The 19,772-nt window shown below is 44.4% G+C and overlaps 1 protein-coding gene across 3 annotated transcripts in view; it reads left to right on the top strand.

The window, feature by feature from the left end:
* Positions 1-19,772, top strand: part of LOC119658193 (semaphorin-2A) — a 494,571-nt gene that overhangs the window by 417,018 nt on the left and 57,781 nt on the right. For all 3 annotated transcript variants that reach the window (XM_038065472.1, XM_038065462.1, XM_038065468.1), the window contains 4 exons: positions 4,451-4,519; positions 4,911-5,018; positions 6,025-6,162; positions 6,755-6,887. In XM_038065472.1, the coding sequence (XP_037921400.1) occupies positions 4,451-4,519; positions 4,911-5,018; positions 6,025-6,162; positions 6,755-6,887 (448 nt within the window). The remainder of the gene's footprint in view (positions 1-4,450; positions 4,520-4,910; positions 5,019-6,024; positions 6,163-6,754; positions 6,888-19,772) is intronic.

Here is a 19,772-nt window from a genome sequence, read left to right as displayed (position 1 = left end):
CCGATAATTTTAACACTTTGTTCGGAATCCCATCCAATCCTGGAATTGTATTGTCCCCAATTCGTCCACAGATCTCCCTTAGTTCCTGCTCAGTCACTCCAGGTATTGGAAATAAGTCCTGTTGAACTATTAGCTGAGGTCCAATTTCTTCTTCTTGTGGGAAAAGGATTGCTATTATTTTGAACAAAAGTTGCGGGCGCGTCACTTAGGGTGATTTTTATCCACGAATCTTGTTCATTACAACCTTGTAAGCAGCGCCCTACGGGTTCGTATTTACCTCAAGGCACGACTGCTTCCAGTCATTCCGCTTACTTTCCATATAGCTTCCTTGCTTCGAAGATCTTTGACTGTCGATGTTCTGGCTTCCCTTTAGTCCTTTGACCAGTAGCTTGGTTGCTGCATTGTAGAGTTGCATGTTTCAGTTACCCGTTGAAATAACTGGCTCACTTTTTCCAGTGCTGTTCCCTTCGGGTCGTAACCTCCTTCTAAAACCGTCAGGAATGTCTCTTCCTCGAAAGCTTCAGTGGACCACCCAGCCTTCCTGATTTTTCCGCTTCTCTTACTCACTTTACTGTCGCCTCCACCGTTTCTGATGTCGAGAAAGATGACCTGGTGGTCATTGTGCGTGTAGTGTTCACTCACCCGCCAGACCATCCCTCTTGTCACCGAGGTACTGAGGTAGATCAAATCGACGATTGAGCCTAGCCCCCGGCCTGTGTACTCACTAGTACATGCTGCCGCAAATGAAAGAAATCGAGGCATCTGAAATATCTGTTGAGAGATACTTGCTCCCTAAGTTGGCACACGATTCAAACTATTCTTACCTTGCCCGGGGTAATTAGTTTAATCCCTGATTCCGCCGGTGAGCTAATAATAGCGGTCTGTGTACCTCCATGTGTTCCATATTCTTCATTCTTTTTATCACACTTTCTTCTATTCCACTAAGGCTTCCCTTAGCGCAGCACATATATCCTCTAGTAATGTGACCTCGTCTAGCACTTTGTACTCGATTACTATCTGTTGCTTTCGAGTTTTCACGTCAGCTTGTTCACCTAGCACCCTCACCTGACCGCGAAAACTATCCACTGCCTTCTCGCTAGATTTGTTTAGCTCCAGCATTAGATTCCGGGTCGGCTTTGACTTTCCGAAAATATCGACGTAGGACATATCTCCTTTCTTGGAAATAATGATTATTTCCGGATTCCCCCTTCTGTCGCTTTATGTCGCCCACGTTTGTCCATTGTTCCGGTTTATGAGCTGCAGGCTCTTCTCCTTTTGTCAAAGTGGGGGCTGTATTCGAAGAACTACCCGGGATTTTCGCCGACTCAGCTGACTTCGGCGAAGAGGCTTCCATCTTCTTTGCCGCTTGTTGAACACCAAGGGACTTATTCCATATCTACTCCGTTTGCTTGCGTTGTTACCGACCTTATATTGAAGCGCTTTATACCACGTGCCTGAGCCCTGATATTTTTTTGGATAATGCCCCTCTCCATAATGAACTCAAAGAGTCATTTATGCGTTCCTCCAGTGAAACACTGTTGCAATTTGCTGCCTTCTACGATTGTCTTTCACAGCATCGATAATTATGTCAGTCTGGGAACTCTCCAAGTTCCTTTCCGAGTCCCGCGACGAATCTCGATTGTCTAGGGGGGTAATATTGGCCTCAGTGGTGATCTCGCAAGTTTTGAGCTTTTGCGAAAAGGATCCGGTGTAGATCAAATTCCCCTTCGACTTCGAAAAGTATGTACTAATTGAGACCTTTTATTTGATACCCCACATGATTATATTTGGTGGAAAAAATTCACACACTCCTTTTGCATGTATAGGGACCTCCCGTTAAATTCAAACCTTCAAAGGGTGTAACTCGCTGTATGCGTGAGTGTTCATAGTCCCCACCTTTCTAGCAAATTTTATATCAATTGCTATAACCGTCTCCGAGGGAAATGCGTGTGACGGGCAGACAGATAGACAAACAGTAAACCGATGCAAGTTGACGTGCATTTCAGCGAACCTTGAACTATGACGTGTAGGCGTGGATAACCGACTATGCCCCATTTAGGAGTGAAAGGCAAACATATAATGCGGTTCATTTCTAGATTATATTCTACTGTAGTCGCTTTGGTCTTGATTTGATCCTGCCTTGGTTTTGGGCGAAAAGGTACCTTGGTATACCTCCGTATGTCCTCCCTACCATATTGGCTCCATAAATTTGAACTAGTTGTTATGGAATCCTCCACTCCTGGCAGCTAGGTCCCATCTGGATTGACCAGTTTCAAATGAGTTTATCGCCCGTTTGACCTTATTCAGTATCAAGACAGGGTTCCCAAATTTCCAATCTTTATTCATTGTATTATATTGAATCGTTTCAGATCTCTATAAGGTATTCTTCTCGAGTTTTTGTATATAACCCTTCAGGTCTCTCCAATGACGACGGGATTAGCTAGCGTCCTTTAGACGCACATTCATTCTGAAAATGTTTGGAATTCCTCCCAGAATTTCCTCCATGAAACCCCTTTGCTTTTGGTACCTCTGTATTTTACTGGGTAAATATTTTATTACGTTTGTAGCAACGTGCTCGCCCTGTGGAAGGTTCGACGTGCTTTCCGCCATAGGTTTACATGATGGTCCTTCTGCCAATTTGAATACTTGCTGCTAGCATTTCTTGGTCAGCCATTAGTTGTTCTCAAACGAGGTGATAATAGGCTTGTTTAGTTTATTCATGGTTTCACTTCGATATCGTATGTTTTTCTAATCATCCTGATTACATAGCCTGCTGTCTTACGGAGGTACATCTCCTTCCAAGTAGCTACTCGTGGACTGAGGCTCAGTGGAGGATCCATACCTTTACAATTCAGACAGAATAGTCCTTTGCACTATCTGGTTTAACTGAGAAATAAGCCTTTCTTCCTTCTACCTTTTTTCCACCATCCCCACTTTCGCCAGTCGCTTCCATGCGGGTTTGTCTTGGTTCTGATGTCTAATGCGTCCGTAGACGGGGCACTCACATGGAAAATGTTCCATGGATTCCGCCTTTTCATTACAGGATGGACATGTATCATCTTGGATAATTCCTATTCTGAACATATGCCCAGCTAATGAATTATTGCCCGTCAGAATGCCTACAATACTGGATAAAGTGTGTCGTATGTTTCTTTGATTCTGACAGGAAAATTTGGGGTGTTTAGCAGCATTAAGGCTTCGCCACCTGTCATTAGGGGAACCCTGTTCCCAGTTTTTAATAGCAGCATCAGCCAATGCTGCTGACACGCCAATCGCTGCTTCCGAAAGTTGAAGCCTCTTTTGCTAAGGCATCCGAGATTTCATTTCCCTCTACACCACAATGACCAGGTATCCAGAGAAAATCCTGACAGGCATGCCTGTAGCCCCTTCTCCTTTGCGGCTTAAGTCTCCTTCTGCCAAGCCTGCCGAGCCTTCCTTCGACAGGCCGGCCGTAGTCAGATTTCCAGTTCCTTTCATTAAGGGAGTTACTGTATTATCCTTTTTGGCTGACCGTGCCGTAGAGACCGGGTGTAGGTTTTCCACTGAAGTGGAGAGCCTGTCTTCCGCAGATTTCTTTATGGGGGAACATGAATTAGGTGAGGTTTCCAAAATCCGCACCTCAGCACAACCTGATTTGGTGGATTCGAAGTCTGTGACTTCTTACCACTTGGAGAGTTACAATTCTTCGCTTCCATCTTATGTGTTTTTGGACACCCTTAGTGTCTCAATAAACTACCACAGGCTCCCCCACCACGACAAGGTAGTGTCCGAGGTTAGCTATGGATGGATATGGCTACTCTCACCATTCTGGGGATGGTTGCATTCAAGGCTTTGACCCCAGAATTTGTGCTACGTCTATTTTCTACAGGTGACGATGGTTGGGATTTTGTCTCACCCTGAGCTGATCATAGATTTACAGAGGCCGCTTTTCACTTGGCGCTCAAAAGATGATTCGATTGGATGTTTTATTGTAATGATTGGTTCGCATGTGGTTCTATGGCGGTAATTCATGGTCCCAGTGGTGAGTGGTCCCCACAGGCAAGCAAGGCAGGTTACTCTAGAGATCGCTCGGTATCCCAAAGGTTCCGTCCGTGGCAGTACTTAACGCAGATGTTACCCATTTATTCGCACAGGTCGCATAGCACTTTGGATTGTGGTTTTTAAACCATTGCTTAGTTTCTTGCTATCCTGGAGGTATCTACTACTAGGACGCATCGCAGAAGGTAAGGTGAATAGTTGAGGAGTTGACAAAGGATTTGGCTGCCTTGCGAATTTTTATTATTGATAATTGCCTACGCCTTTGTCCTTCGTTATGTCCTTTTAATTCATACAATAGAGCTCTCTCATGGTCTTCCTAATTTGAGCCATTTGCTAGTATCCTTAATAAACTAATTCATTATTGACTGTTAAAGGACATTTTAAAATTATTTTATACTTTCCTTTTTTACAGAGAGATCTTTTCTCACTGAAACCGTCCAGCGATGACAAACGGAGCTGTGTGTCGAAGGGCAAAAGCGAGGTAAGTACGAGTATCTTCCCTAAGTTCGTGCTTCTGCGGTTAAGCTTTCTTAAATTACTTTTCTCATTGTGGACGCAAGTGGCAGTGACACAGTTACCTTGGGTCCATAATACCCATATGCTGACAAAAAGGAATTATCAATTTCAATTTGTCCAAGATGATACGTGCCTGCCATTTTATTCATGTCATCATGTTGCATCCACCATTCTCGTATTAACAGCACACGGAGAACGAAGGACGCAGCGAGATTTATCCTCGCTTTCAATTTTATCTTTATTTCCGCATTTATGCTTTTATTATTTTATTTCAATTTTCATCTGATCTCATATGTGTGCATCCCGCTTCCGTTCAGATGAGTGTTATTTTTATACGTTTTTCCTTTCGTTCGCAGCTCTTCGACTGTCAGAATCACATCCGCGTTATTCAACCAATGGACGGTGGCAACAGGCTTTATATTTGTGGAACGAACGCTCATAATCCCAAGGATTACGTTATATATGTGAGTAGCAATTTCCTCTAATCCCATTTTTGTATCAAAAACTTAAATCCTGCATGAAATAAATTCGACTCGTCCGTCTGCGTCTTTAGTTCTATTGACGAGTATCGTAGGCGGCGGGGATGATGAAGGTGAGGTGGATGAAATGTGACGAAGGATCCTTGAGCTATTGAGGATTTCGAGTATGAGTAATTTCACAGATTGTAGCAAAAGCGTTACGGATATGCCTCTTCTTGTGAAGAAGCTCTGTTAAACGGAGTACATGCGAGGTTTTCCCCAACGAAAGCAAGAGCAACGAGGACTAGATCCTTCTTTGGGGATTAATTTTTCAACAAGGAGAAATTGAAATATCAAAATATTCGCACCATTCAAAATATAATTTTCACTATCAAACTTTCAGTGGTATCCTCTCCTGAAGCTAACAATGAATATTTAACCAACCCTCAGCCATGCATCCCCCGCTTTTTCGCACTATAAACTGTACCATGCCTCAATCAGATCCTGCGGCTTCATCCGCTAGTATAGCGTGGGTCCCGAATTGAAAATCCTATGAGAAAATTGCAGTGCAACAGCAGTTGTATGTGACTGTAGCGGGAAGAAAATAAAGTAAGACTCACGTCTCGGAAAATTGTTCTCTTGTTGTCGTTCGGTTTTTATTAGAACCCAGGATATACGTGCTTGGCTTTATCATTCCACGTTCTAAATCCGAGCGAGTAAAAAGAGGTGGATAGTGAACCAATACTGAATCTATCATTTGAAGGAGGCGAAGATTCCCTGCCTGCCCCCACCCTATCCCCACTCTGCCTAGGCGAGCCCCATTGCCAGCAATTTTCATCCTTTTTCACACATCCAGCTCACATTTTTTGCCTTTCCCATATTTTAGTTGTGTTTGCGGTACGTGTATTGCGCGCTACTACTTTTTATTATTTTTATATTTTCCTTTTTTCAATGTTTTCCCCTCCTTTTTGTGAACGTGAAAATTTCTACATTGAACATTTTCCCATTCCAGTCGAATCTTACCGATTTACCGAGGTCGGAATTCGTGCCGGGAATCGGTTTAGGAATAGCAAAGTGCCCATACGACCCACTTGATAATTCAACAGCAATTTATGTGGAAAGAGGAAATCCTGGCGGTTTACCTGGTTTGGTAAGAAGTTTTCATATATATGCTCGGAAAATGATATTTACCGTAAATGTTAAGAGTAAGTGGACACTGGTGAGTAAGCTTGCACTCATGCCTCCGAGAGCAGTTTCAATTTACGACTGGATATCGGTTTCCATCTAAGTTTGTACCCAATATAACTTTGTATCGATGGCGAACTTTGCAACATAAATATTTCATCTTTCTCCAGAAAAGTATCTAGTTGTAATTTTACCATATGGAATATGTTATTTTTCAATCATGTGGAGTTCCTCAGATGGAACTTTGGACAAATTTTCTTGGTGTTGTTCAGATACTCCGACAATGCAGTGTTCACTTGCTTTTAGCTCGCGTTATATTGTGACAAGGATTCCCACGATTTATCTTTTTTCGAACCTTCTTCAAAACAGAAGCAATAATAAAATGGGGATGAGAATTTTATCCAATATTAGCTGGTGTAAAACTTTGAGGAAAAGTTCGCATGAAGTCAAATTGGTGGGAAAACTTGGTCACAGGCAGCATGCATGCGAACAATGAACACGATCTGGTATCTTTTTATAAAACTTCTTTATCCTTTTTGTGTTTTTCGTGTTTTTAGTATTCAGGAACAAATGCAGAGTTTACAAAAGCGGACAGCGTGATCTTCAGGACGGACTTGTTCAACATGAGCAACGGCAAGAAGGAATATAGTTTTAAGCGGACCCTTAAATACGACTCAAAGTGGTTGGATAGTAAGTATAACACTAATTATTTTACGGTGTTGTAATTTAGGATATTCTAACTCTTACATTAAAGGACATAAAATAGTCCTTTATGGCCGGTGTATTGTCGACAGAAATGGAGGATGTCGATGATATCGTCTCCCTTTTCGTCCACGAAGATGTAAAAATTTTAGAAAGGCACGTCCGCTCCAGCCCAACCATGCAAACGTCGAATATAGAGCGAGAACGTATAGAATTCACATCCTCTAAAAACCACCCCCGGTCTCCCAGCTTTAGTTACGCAGAATCACCAGCATCTTCGCAACTCTATTCTCCGGGCTCACGCTCTTTCCCAGCAGTCTCCATCTTGATCTTTGAGCAGTCAATCCTGCTGTGAATCCCAAGTTATGCCACCGCATCCAGGATAAATCTACGAATCAGCCAATCCAAAACGACGCAGATACTGTCTGTAGCAACCACAGTGTTGCTTGCAAAACTGGGTAATGTCGTAGTTAGTCTCGCCGTGCTTCTGCATTACATATGCCCCTCCATGCCTCGTGCACACTAATTTCTTTTTGTTAGAATGGGGACTGGGATAATGCCTGCCTGCCTTATCCGATGCGATTCTAAAAGCGCTGAAAAACCTCAAAACCATTAGCCGGTAAACCTAATTCACCTGCTCCCCCCTTTTAGAGTTTGCAAGCGCCTCCGCCCACAAAGGTGATGCCTGAAGCAAAATTGATCGCACCACTCCCACTAGAAGCAATCTCCGACAGTGTTTCGTCCCGCCAACATTTGGACTTGCCGCGATGGCACTAGCTGCTTTATGTCATGCATAAAGGCCGATGACCGATCGACCAGTTTCCACTTTGTCAGTATTTTTCTTTCTTCAGTTCGTTATTAAGATCGCTTCCGTTTCCTTATCCGCTAAAGTCAGTGCGCTCCTTCTAGCCGGGACTTTGCCGCTCTAACTCTCTACGCCGCATAGACCTCTAGATGCTCTGAGTGCTTCTCTATAGCAACAGCCAGGTCATTCGCAAAGTCAACAGTCATAGCCTCTTCTAACACGGGAAGCACAACCATTCCATTATGTCCACCTCATCTGTCTCATACCAGAGAATCTTCCCGGACTGGTTATTTTCCGCCGAGGTAGGTAGGAGAGTATCAGTGGCTGCTCCGAGGAGCCCAATTGGCACTGTAGAGCGTCGTTTTGTTGGTACAGATTGTTAAATCCGTGACAGCTGTTATGAGAGCAGGGAGGCAGAGTCTACCCCGCTCAGATCTTCAGAACCATCGCGTAGCATCCACGGAAGGAAAACAACTGTCCCATCTTACAGCTAGAAATTTCTGTGAGATCGCCAAAGAATGGTTTACGCAGTGTTCGTAGTTAGAGCTGAGTATTCGCAAAAGAAGTGCCTGAGAGTTTCCCCCCTTCTCCGGAGCTTCGAATTGTAAGGTATGCCGAGCCTGGCGGTATGGTCCTCTATGGGTCAGTGTTCTGTGCAGACCGCCGTAATCTTGTATGCGTTTATTAAAAGTAGGCAAAATCCTCCTTGGCTTGACATAGGTGGTGAGTCTTTCCCATCTGAGGTCCACTGCTGCTTAATAGTGCGAGTAGATTGCGCGTCTGACAGTCACCAGCGAAACACCGATTGTACCCGCCGAAAGGCTGTCAAGAGTAGAGCCCCGCCTGGCCAAATCGTCAGCCAGCTCATTCCCCTCTATGTTCCTACGACCGGGAACCTAAAGGAGGGCGACCTTTAGCATGCTGTCCAAACTGTTCCGCGCGCCTGCAAGGAGTTGCCAGATCTCCCATCAGGTGCGTCCCTTTTTGAGGATAAGGGGATGCTCAGCAGATGCGTATGAATATGTATTGGACGCATTCGGAGATCTGCGTGCATGGGCATGTTTATGCACAGATCGGGTAGGTGGAAGAAAAACGCCCACCAGTGGATAAAAAGTCCTATGGGAAGGTTACTCAAAATGATAAACCAATATGGACGAAGAGAAGGTACATAAATTTACAGTGTATGGGCTCGGAACTACAGTAATACTAATAATAATCGTTGGCGCAACAATCCATATTGGATCAGGGCCTTGAAGTGTGTTAGAGCATTTCATTCAAGACCGTAACGGTACACTACAGGATTATAGTACCCTGTAGGAGGCAATGTGGTCAGCATTGCGCTCGCCCGAAATTATTACCCTGATTTGACTCAGGTACTCATTCACAGCTGAGTCCACTAGTATTCGACGTCAAATCAGGATACAAATTCCACTACCATCAGTAAGATTTGAACCGTGACCTCTCGTACGATAGCTTTGTGCTTTAACCACTCAGCTATCCAGACACACACATTTTTGTTTCTATACTTCACTATAAAGTCAGCCTGCACATATAGGCCTATAGACCTACCATCCTCTGGGAGCTTGGCTATAACAGCAGCCAGGCCATCCGCTAAGCCGCTAGTCCTAAACTCTTCTAAGACAGGAAGCACAAGCATCCCATTATGTCCACCACAACAGGGGACCTCATCCGTCTCACCACAGACAATCTTTCCTGACAGGTTATTTCCGATCAGACTCGCCAAATATCCTTGGATAACTATGTTAGCCAATGCCCCTTTAATTGGGTTTCAGTTGGCGGAGTTAAATGCATTGCTGATATCCAATGGGAACGCGGCACAGCATCCGCCAGAATCCAGAGTGTCTTCTGCGAAATTCACCACGACGCTTATTGCATCCACCGTAGAGCTGACATGGCGAGACCCACACTGGCGCTTCCACAAACCATTTCTGCTTTGACATTGGACAACAGCCAGTGCTAGATGATTTTTCCCCATGGTATTCAAGGAGGGAATATTCCTCTTTTTAGTCATGCGTCGGACTAGCGGCGTGACACTTTTTGATCACGTTCGAAATGAGGATATCCGTGATCATTACGGGGTTGCACAGATCGTGGAAAAATTGCTGGATTTTCTACGATATCTCGCGTTCCCGATGTCGTAGAGTAAAAATTCTTGCATTTCCTGAATCTGGGTCGCCTCCCCTTTCGAACGAGACATCACTTTCAGAAATCCGACGATTTTGCATTTTTGGCCATTTTTACGACCCGGGGGTCGTGGAAATATTCAATTTTCCTCGATTTTTCTTAGGCTCTCCGACCATCAATTTTCTACGATATCTCGCGTTCCCGATGTCGTAGAGTAAAAATTCTTGCATTTCCTGAATCTGGGTCGCCTCCCCTTTCGAACTAGGCATCACTTTCAGAAATCCGACGATTTTGCATTTTTGGCCATTTTTACGACCCGGGGGTCGTGGAAATTTTCAATTTTCCTCGATTTTTCTTAGGCTCTCCGACCATCAATTTTCTACGATATCTCGCGTTCCCGATGTCGTAGAGTAAAAATTCTTGCATTTCCTGAATCTGGGTCGCCTCCCCTTTCGAACGAGACATCACTTTCAGAAATCCGACGATTTTGCATTTTTGGCCATTTTTACGACCCGGGGGTCGTGGAAATTTTCAATTTTCCTCGATTTTTCTTAGGCTCTCCGACCATCAATTTTCTACGATATCTCGCGTTCCCGATGTCGTAGAGTAAAAATTCTTGCATTTCCTGAATCTGGGTCGCCTCCCCTTTCGAACGAGACATCACTTTCTGAAATCCGACGATTTTGCATTTTTGGCCATTTTTACGACCCGGGGGTCGTGGAAATTTCCAATTTTCCTCGATTTTTCTTAGGCTCTCCGACCATCGATTTTCTACGATATCTCGCGTTCCCGATGTCGTAGAGTAAAAATTCTTGCATTTCCTGAATCTGGGTCGCCTCCCCTTTCGAACGAGACATCACTTTCAGAAATCCGACGATTTTGCATTTTTGACCATTTTTACGACCCGGGGGTCGTGGAAATTTTCAATTTTCCTCGATTTTTCTTAGGCTCTCCGACCATCAATTTTCTACGATATCTCGCGTTCCCGATGTCGTAGAGTAAAAATTCTTGCATTTCCTGAATCTGGGTCGCCTCCCCTTTCGAACGAGACATCACTTTCAGAAATCCGACGATTTTGCATTTTTGGCCATTTTTACGACCCGGGGGTCGTGGAAATTTTCAATTTTCCTCGATTTTTCTTAGGCTCTCCGACCATCAATTTTCTACGATATCTCGCGTTCCCGATGTCGTAGAGTAAAAATTCTTGCATTTCCTGAATCTGGGTCGCCTCCCCTTTCGAACGAGACATCACTTTCAGAAATCCGACGATTTTGCATTTTTGACCATTTTTACGACCCGGGGGTCGTGGAAATTTTTAATTTTCCTCGATTTTTCTTAGGCTCTCCGACCATCGATTTTCTACGATATCTCGCGTTCCCGATGTCGTAGAGTAAAAATTCTTGCATTTCCTGAATCTGGGTCGCCTCCCCTTTCGAACGAGACATCACTTTCAGAAATCCGACGATTTTGCATTTTTGACCATTTTTACGACCCGGGGGTCGTGGAAATTTCCAATTTTCCTCGATTTTTCTTAGGCTCTCCGACCATCAATTTTCTACGATATCTCGCGTTCCCGATGTCGTAGAGTAAAAATTCTTGCATTTCCTGAATCTGGGTCGCCTCCCCTTTCGAACGAGACATCACTTTCAGAAATCCGACGATTTTGCATTTTTGGCCATTTTTACGACCCGGGGGTCGTGGAAATTTCCAATTTTCCTCGATTTTTCTTAGGCTCTCCGACCATCGATTTGCTACGATATCTCGCGTTCCCGATGTCGTAGAGTAAAAATTCTTGCATTTCCTGAATCTGGGTCGCCTCCCCTTTCGAACGAGACATCACTTTCAGAAATCCGACGATTTTGCATTTTTGGCCATTTTTACGACCCGGGGGTCGTGGAAATTTCCAATTTTCCTCGATTTTTCTTAGGCTCTCCGACCATCGATTTTCTACGATATCTCGCGTTCCCGATGTCGTAGAGTAAAAATTCTTGCATTTCCTGAATCTGGGTCGCCTCCCCTTTCGAACGAGACATCACTTTCAGAAATCCGACGATTTTGCATTTTTGGCCATTTTTACGACCCGGGGGTCGTGGAAATTTTCAATTTTCCTCGATTTTTCTTAGGCTCTCCGACCATCGATTTTCTACGATATCTCGCGTTCCCGATGTCGTAGAGTAAAAATTCTTGCATTTCCTGAATCTGGGTCGCCTCCCCTTTCGAACGAGACATCACTTTCAGAAATCCGACGATTTTGCATTTTTGGCCATTTTTACGACCCGGGGGTCGTGGAAATTTCCAATTTTCCTCGATTTTTCTTAGGCTCTCCGACCATCGATTTTCTACGATATCTCGCGTTCCCGATGTCGTAGAGTAAAAATTCTTGCATTTCCTGAATCTGGGTCGCCTCCCCTTTCGAACGAGACATCACTTTCAGAAATCCGACGATTTTGCATTTTTGGCCATTTTTACGACCCGGGGGTCGTGGAAATTTCCAATTTTCCTCGATTTTTCTTAGGCTCTCCGACCATCGATTTTCTACGATATCTCGCGTTCCCGATGTCGTAGAGTAAAAATTCTTGCATGCGTCTTCAATGGTATGGTCACGCAATTCGTGCCAACGAGAATTCACTTGGCAAGATTGGTCAGAACATCGAAGTCGATGGTAAACGACCAAAAGGCAGGCCGAAACAATGGTGTATTGATACGCTGGATGGGGATTTAAAAGCCTCGAGATTGCACCAAGATCAGGCATTCGATAGAGCCAAATGGCGAAACTGATCACGACGAGCCGACCCCGCTTGTGAATGGGACAAAGGCTGAAGAAAAAGAAGTCGTGCCTCCAAGGTGTTAGCAAAAAGTTGGGCCTAGTCTTCGCTGTTTGCTCCAAAGCTCTGACAGCGATGCCATCCAAAGCTACGGCCTTTTTGTCGCAGCTTTTCGCGCAGCTCCTGCTAATTTTCTGGCTCCTGCCCACTCGCTGAGCGATTGTCTGCTTGTTAAGTTGGACCATCGTTCGCCTTCCTGTATGGTGAGTTTCAGTGGTGAGGAAATAGTGTGGTAAAATTGTTTTCCGGGAGGCGTGAGCAATCTCACCTAAGGTTATCTTTTGCAGCCTTTTCATTACCACTCTGTAGGTGCCACCCCAAGGGTTCATATTGATATGGTCGCGCAACTATTTGAAGCAGCTCTTTCGACTTTTCCGAATCATCATCATCAACAATGCAACAACCGGTATCAAGGTTTGCTCAATAAGGAACTGCAGAATCCCGGTTCTACGCCGAGGTCCACCAATTCGATATCCCTAGAAGCTGCTTGGCGTGCTGGTCTACATTATTACTCAATCTGGGGCAGGATCTGCCCCGTCTTCTTTTTGTATTATAGATATTCTCCTTATAGACTTTCCGGGCTTGACCATCCTCGTCCATACAGATTAAGTCACCCACCCACCGCAACCAATTAAGCCCGATTTTATCCACAACCAGGCGATTCTGGTATCGTTCATAAATTTCACCGTAACTTTCCTTGCTAAGAGCCCAAGACTCTGAGGAGTACATGAAGACTGGCAAAATCATTGTCTTGTACAGTAAGAGCTCTGACCCTACGGTGAGACGTTTCGAGCGGAGGAGCCAATAACCGTGCGCGGATTTCATTGTCGTAGCAGTTATCGGTTGTGATTTTCGACCCTAGATAGGAGAAATTATCAACGGTCTCAAATTTGTAGTCTCCTATCTTTATTCTTCCCGTTTGACCAGTCCGGTTTGATGTTGCTGGTTGGTTGGTTTTTGTTGCTGACGTTGCCACCATATATTTTGGCTTGCCTTCATTGATTTCCAGCCCAAGATCTCGCGCTGATCGTCGCCTGCTCGATCTGGATGAAGGCAGTTTGTACGTCTCGGGTTGTTCTTCCCATGATGTCGATATCGTCAGCATAGGCCAGTAGTTGTTTGGACTTAAAGAGGATCGTACCCCTTGCATTTACCTCAGCATTATGAAACACATTCTCCAGCGCCAGGTTAAAGGGGACGCATGATAGGGCGTCCCCTTGTCGTAGATCGTTGTTGATGTTAAATGGTCTTGAGGGTAATCCTGCTGCTTTTATCTGGCCTCGCATTTTGGTCAGCGTCAGACTGGTCAATCTTATCCATTTCGTCGGAATACCGAATTCTCTCATGGCCGTGTACAGTTTTACCTTGGCTATGCTGTCACTGATGTCCATATTCCAACAGTTTTCCCATCGCTTGCGGTAGAGAGAAAATCTGATCTGTTGCTGATTTGCCTGGGGTGAAGCCCCTTTGGTATGGGCCAATGATGTTCTGAGCGTATGGGGCTATCCGACCTAGCAAGATAGCGGAGAATATCTTATAGATGATACTCAGCAACGTGAGAGTGGAGATAGAGTTTGGTAAAAGAGCTGTTGGTGTTGGTTCAACAGGTATTTCTCGGGTTTTATGCTCTATGGTGGATACCAATCCACGTTTCACCCTGGGCCTTATACTACCCTTTGACCACCAACCGTTAAAAGAGGATTTGAACGAAGTTGTCACTCTTTTCTACGCTTATCGCCCCTGGAGGAGACCGTGTCTTCCTGGGATTTTTACACCTTCATGTAAGAATGAAATAAAAATCTCTCGCAACTTTGGCAATATAAATTGTATGGTGTCGTGGTCCCGTGACAGACCCTGCAATCTTATACGCATTTATACGCTTCTGGCCCAAAATCTACTGTAGTCGATTTCCGTTGTAGGCAATGCATATGTTCCTTGACTAAGCGCTTCTGAAGTTTACGGTTGTCAAAAAGTGCGAGTAAATTCCAACTTCCAGGGTCACAAGTAGGGCGCACCGGGGGACTGTCAAAAGTGAAGTCCCGCCTGGCCAGTCGGTGCGCTTCCTTTCTATGTTCCTGAGCGTGTCATCCAGACTATTCAGAGCGTTTCTGCATTACCTCATCAACTGAAAAATGTCACCACCGTTTGAGTATCGACTAGAGTGACTATATTGCGCTTGGCGCTCGAATCATGCTTCAGTCCTCGATAGGCCTCGAATATCGCCAGTACGTCTGCTCGGAATACACTGATATACCCTGGAAGAGAGTAAACTGTGTGTATGCAAAAATACTTTCTATCTTCGACCCTTCTGTAAAAAATACTGTGTCGGTAAACTGCAATAAATCGCGGTCTCGTAAGCAGATTCGAGGAGGATCTCTCTATGATTTTTCTTAAGTGAATGCTCAGAACCTACCCTAGAATACTGAACATGAGGAGGATGAGGTCGATGGGTGGAAACTCATCTGCATGCCACGTGCACGCTGTTGAAGCCGCAAAATAATCGTCACTGGCTGTTTCTGGTTGGCGTTGCACTGTAAGCCCAGCCGAAAACTCTAAAGGCGGGTTTCAAATGTCTTCTTTAGAGCTCCAATTTAGTTTGCCTGCTGTGTAGATCTTACCGTTGAAGGTTTGTTTCTGATAGCCTGACCGAAGTACCTCCAGTCGATCTGCCTTTTCGAGGGATTTAGATTGAAAAATACCCAGCTATAATTCGAGAAGGATCTCTGAGCAAACACTTTTGAGTTCTCTTCCCTGAAAGTCTTACTATCAGTCGTGGAGTGATATCGAGAACCTCTACGCAACCATCACAATTCCCTGAGTAGGACAAGTGAAAGGTTAGTGTGTTGCTTCTGTTATACACCGTAAGGTTTGAGTTAATAATCAGGACGAACTAGCATTGGCATTCCGCTCGATGTGATGATACTCGTATACGTCAGATGTAATTCTTCCATCCTGATGATAGCAAGGCTGGGAGGCCGAGGAGATATTATTCTCCGCCGCCGCCTGTTCAAGTTTGACCAAAGTATGGTCGCTGGAACTCAAACCGGATACAGAAAGGCGTCCATGCTTTCCCCTGTCTGAATTTTCATACTGACTACATCGCTGAAACGCTTTACAGCGTGTACTCTGTCAGCCGGCGGTTGTTGCTTCGCTCTCTTCAGGTTGCTTAGTGTTGAAGCCCCTGCAAACTTTGCCCCTTTTGGTCTCCTGGTCGATCTTATCATGAGGTTGGTTGCATTTGAAAGCTGTAGTTTTCACCTTCTACTGATTTTCCAAGCGTTTGCTCTCACCTTCATCAATAATCATCCGGTCTTTGGCGAGCTTCTTTTCGTTCTGCTCGTTGACAGTACCAGCCTCCTTATTGTTCACAATATTGTTCAGAATGTGGATGGCCTTCCGATACACGCTTTTGAATAGGACTTCATCGAACTTCCGTTTCTTTATTGTCCTCCAGCAGCTAGCATCCTTGCCGTTCCTCGTTCGCAGGGAGACCCCTAATGTCAACGATTTCAGGGGAGGAGAACTATGACTAGCACTCGCTGCATCCAGTTTGCTGACGGAGGTTTCCAGCCTTGAAGCAACTGGTTTGTCTGCCACCTCGCTGTTGGTTAGAGAGGTGTCGGTTCCTGCTGTATTGTCTTAAACGGCCACTGCGAGGAAGTCCTGCGAGAACTTGAAAACACTGAAACATAATTGGACCAGGCCAGGAATGATAACCTCTTTAATTTGGTGCTTCCTGGGATGCATTTGGCACTAGTTCGATGGCTATGTGTGCAACTTATCAGATATATTCGACGTATCTCTGGCCAAGCAGGGCAGTGTTTTGTTTCTCGACAGGCTAATACTAAGCCACGCGGGACTTAACCGAGGGTAGCATCCTTAGGATTGACATTGTGTTCGCTGATTGATCTGACTAAAGTTGGTTCGACTACCGAGGAGTTTCAATACATACACTCTATAGAATGTAACACTCCCTCAGAAATTGACTAACGAAAATGTTTGAAAAATTGAAAATACTGTCCCTTATTAAGTAGATGAAGTGAATTCAGGACCATCTTCAATCGAAAAACTTGTTAAAGATGGTGTTTCGAAAAGAAATCTATACATAATGATAAAAACGTTCTAATCTTCACTAAGACTTATTGAATTAATGTTATCCTACATGCTCTATTCTCTGAGAAATCCCCCTTAAATTCTTTCCAGGACTACCTGTTCCCTTTGAATTCTGCTTCCTTTGCCTATATCCCAATTCAATTCGGAAGATATTCTAAAATGAAAATCTCAAATTCAATCATAAACAAGGAAGAAATGCAAACACAAATTTTCCCTTCCTTTTGAAATTATTTCATAAAAATGACGTAGAACAAGATACCAATTACAACCTTGTTTTCCTATGCCAATCAATTATCTCTGCAGACCTAATTAGCTTTTTCGTATTTTCACAATCCTCCACGTTGTTCCGCCAGATGTTGCGTAATTAATAGCCGAACGCAACTCAGAATCAAGAAAAGAAGCAAAAGAAATAACAAGGACCAATGGAAGACTATTTTCCTTTCATACAATTGGAAAATTCACAGGATTTCCATCTTCGCGACCACGGTAAGATAGAGGGAAAAAAATACTTTCGCGAGTCCTGCCTAATCTGATTGCGTACGTTCAGGAGGGGGATGTGGTGCAGGTTATGACCTAGAGCATACTATTAGGATCGACTGTGTCAGTAACAAATTTCATAGCAGTCATTTCCTATTCCGGGCATATAGTCCGCGTCTGCTTCATAAGATACATCTGTCTCGGAATAACAAGGAAGAATATTTCGGATTTTTTCTCATCTCTCCTGGCTTTTACATGCTAGGGTAGTAAAATAGCCCCTAATTCTGTTTTGGACGTCTACGTAGCGGAATTTCGCACATCGAAGAAGCATCATAATTTCGAAGAGGCTAAGATAGAGAAAATTAATTATGCAAATCAGGAGGAACGGAAGGAAAAGTTGGGCGACGCATACTTTTGTTAGTATTAAAATTGGATGCGAGATTTGGGGTGGATATTGTGGTTGCAGAAGTTATGTCCTCGCACAATATGCGTGTGCAAATTTGTGTGTGTGTTGTGAAGATATGTTCATTAAAGGTCTCAGTTCTTCCTTACGTTTCAATTAATTCTATCTATCTGTCCGTCCGTTCATCTGTCTATTCATTCATCTTTAGAAGGTGAAACAGTTCAAAACCTCTCGCTAGTTCTTACTATGCTGTTTTGTGAAGCTCAAACCCAACCCCTCTTTCAACCCTCTGCACGGAACCACTCGAAATACTGCGTTCCGGGACTGTCAGCCCCTAACGGGGGTTCAACGTTGTTCTGTCGCTTTATTGTTTTCTTGTGAATTCTTCCTGACTTAACTGCTAATGAAGCACCTTTTGAAATTAGTCCCAAACCTCTGTTGTCTCCAGCATGAACTTCACAGTACTTTTAGATGCTAAGTGTCTTTCTGTGGCTTGATAGCACACCTCAGGCAATATGGTGAAATGTCGTCACCAAAGCGATGCAGGTATGGTCGATAACTTCCTTGTCTGTTCAAAAATTGTGTCACCTCGTAGTATAATTATTTTTGATTCGTCCAATCCATCTTGGAATGTCTGAAATGATGCAGTAAGGGCTAATCTGTAATTCGACATGACAACAATGCATACTGTACATTTTTTGGCCTAGGGCTTTGAAGATTTTCTTTCATCGTGCATCTAGGGGTGCATCGACAGTTGGTCTCCCCTTGAGAAATCTGAATGTTTGTCAGAAAGGCCTCCTTTCTTCTCTACGCCCTAGCTTTGGATGTCATCGCCAACCGAGCTTTGAAACTGGAGACTAGGCTCGACCTTTTTGACAACACCTTCAAGGTGTGCCTAAAAGAGGGAGTGTCCAGTGGAAAAGGCAAAAGTTGGTGTTGCCTGCGAAACTTGGCATACCACCTGGAAACCCAGCGTCCTATCTCCCTGCAGTATGCAATGGGGAAGATGATGTATAGAGTCATCCACAACAACCTTCTACCCATCGTCGAAGCCAGCAATAATTTGTCGGAACGCCAGTTTGGTTTGCCGCGTGCCTGCTTTACGACGAACGCAATTAGCGTGGTGGGGCAGTCAAAAGGCGCACTGATTTCTGGCGGCTGCTTGCCGCGTTGGCGCTCGGCCAATTGGAACAGAATTAAAGGCCTTGGCTGATATAGGTGCTTCCGGATATTTTGCGAATTTAGTGGAAAACTATCTTTTAGAGAGAACTCTCTGGTACGGAATGGATGAGGGCTACGAGGAACGGGGTACATTATCACAACCGGGGTACCACAGGAATCGGTACTCAGTCCGCTGTTGTGGATTATCATGTATAATGGGGTACTTGCTCTTCCCTTCCCGGAGGGAACTACGATAGCCGGCTTTGCTGATGACCTAGCTGTGGTTTTTACAGCAAAACACCCAGAAAATGAGGCGGTCTATGCGACGGAAACAGTAAGAGCAGTAGTCCTAGCTAGAAAGAGCCAGGCTGACCTTGCCGGATGCGAAAACGCGAAAGTCGTAAAACATTGGATTCACTCACCGACTGTAGCACTAATCGAGACTGTGAGGCTTCGTGGACTCCGAACTTTGTGCTGATTTCGGCCAAGTCGTTGCATTCAATCACTACCGCATCCTTGTTCACTTCGATCACTCTAGATTTTCTTGCATTTCTACTCGCTCTATGTAAGTCCTATAAGCGTGACGTTCCCGCTCAGGTATGCACGTACGCTCTTTAGTTTTTGTTACAATAGCCACGTGGGGTCTTTCTCTGTTTTGCAACCGCTTCCTATCTGGTACTTTGTTCCCGGTCGAGTTTTCGGTGCGATTAGTAGCTAGCTTTCTAATTCTCGCTGACGCCGGTTTGTCCTTTTCCTGCTTTGTCGTTCGTTGGGGAGATTACATCTCTGTATTAGGATTTTTTGTCCGGGATATCCTTATCATCCTGAAAACATTCTGCTACGATGTTAACTTCTTTGGTGAAGAGCTTCTTGGGAAGCTTTCCTGAATTTAAAATGGGGAAAGCATGCCACGTATTGATGAATTGATGTCAGAAGAAACAAAG

This window comes from Hermetia illucens, chromosome 1, assembly GCF_905115235.1.
Source record: "Hermetia illucens chromosome 1, iHerIll2.2.curated.20191125, whole genome shotgun sequence".
NCBI classification, from domain to species: Eukaryota; Metazoa; Arthropoda; class Insecta; order Diptera; family Stratiomyidae; genus Hermetia; species Hermetia illucens.
This window is presented reverse-complemented; position numbering and strand designations above follow the sequence as displayed.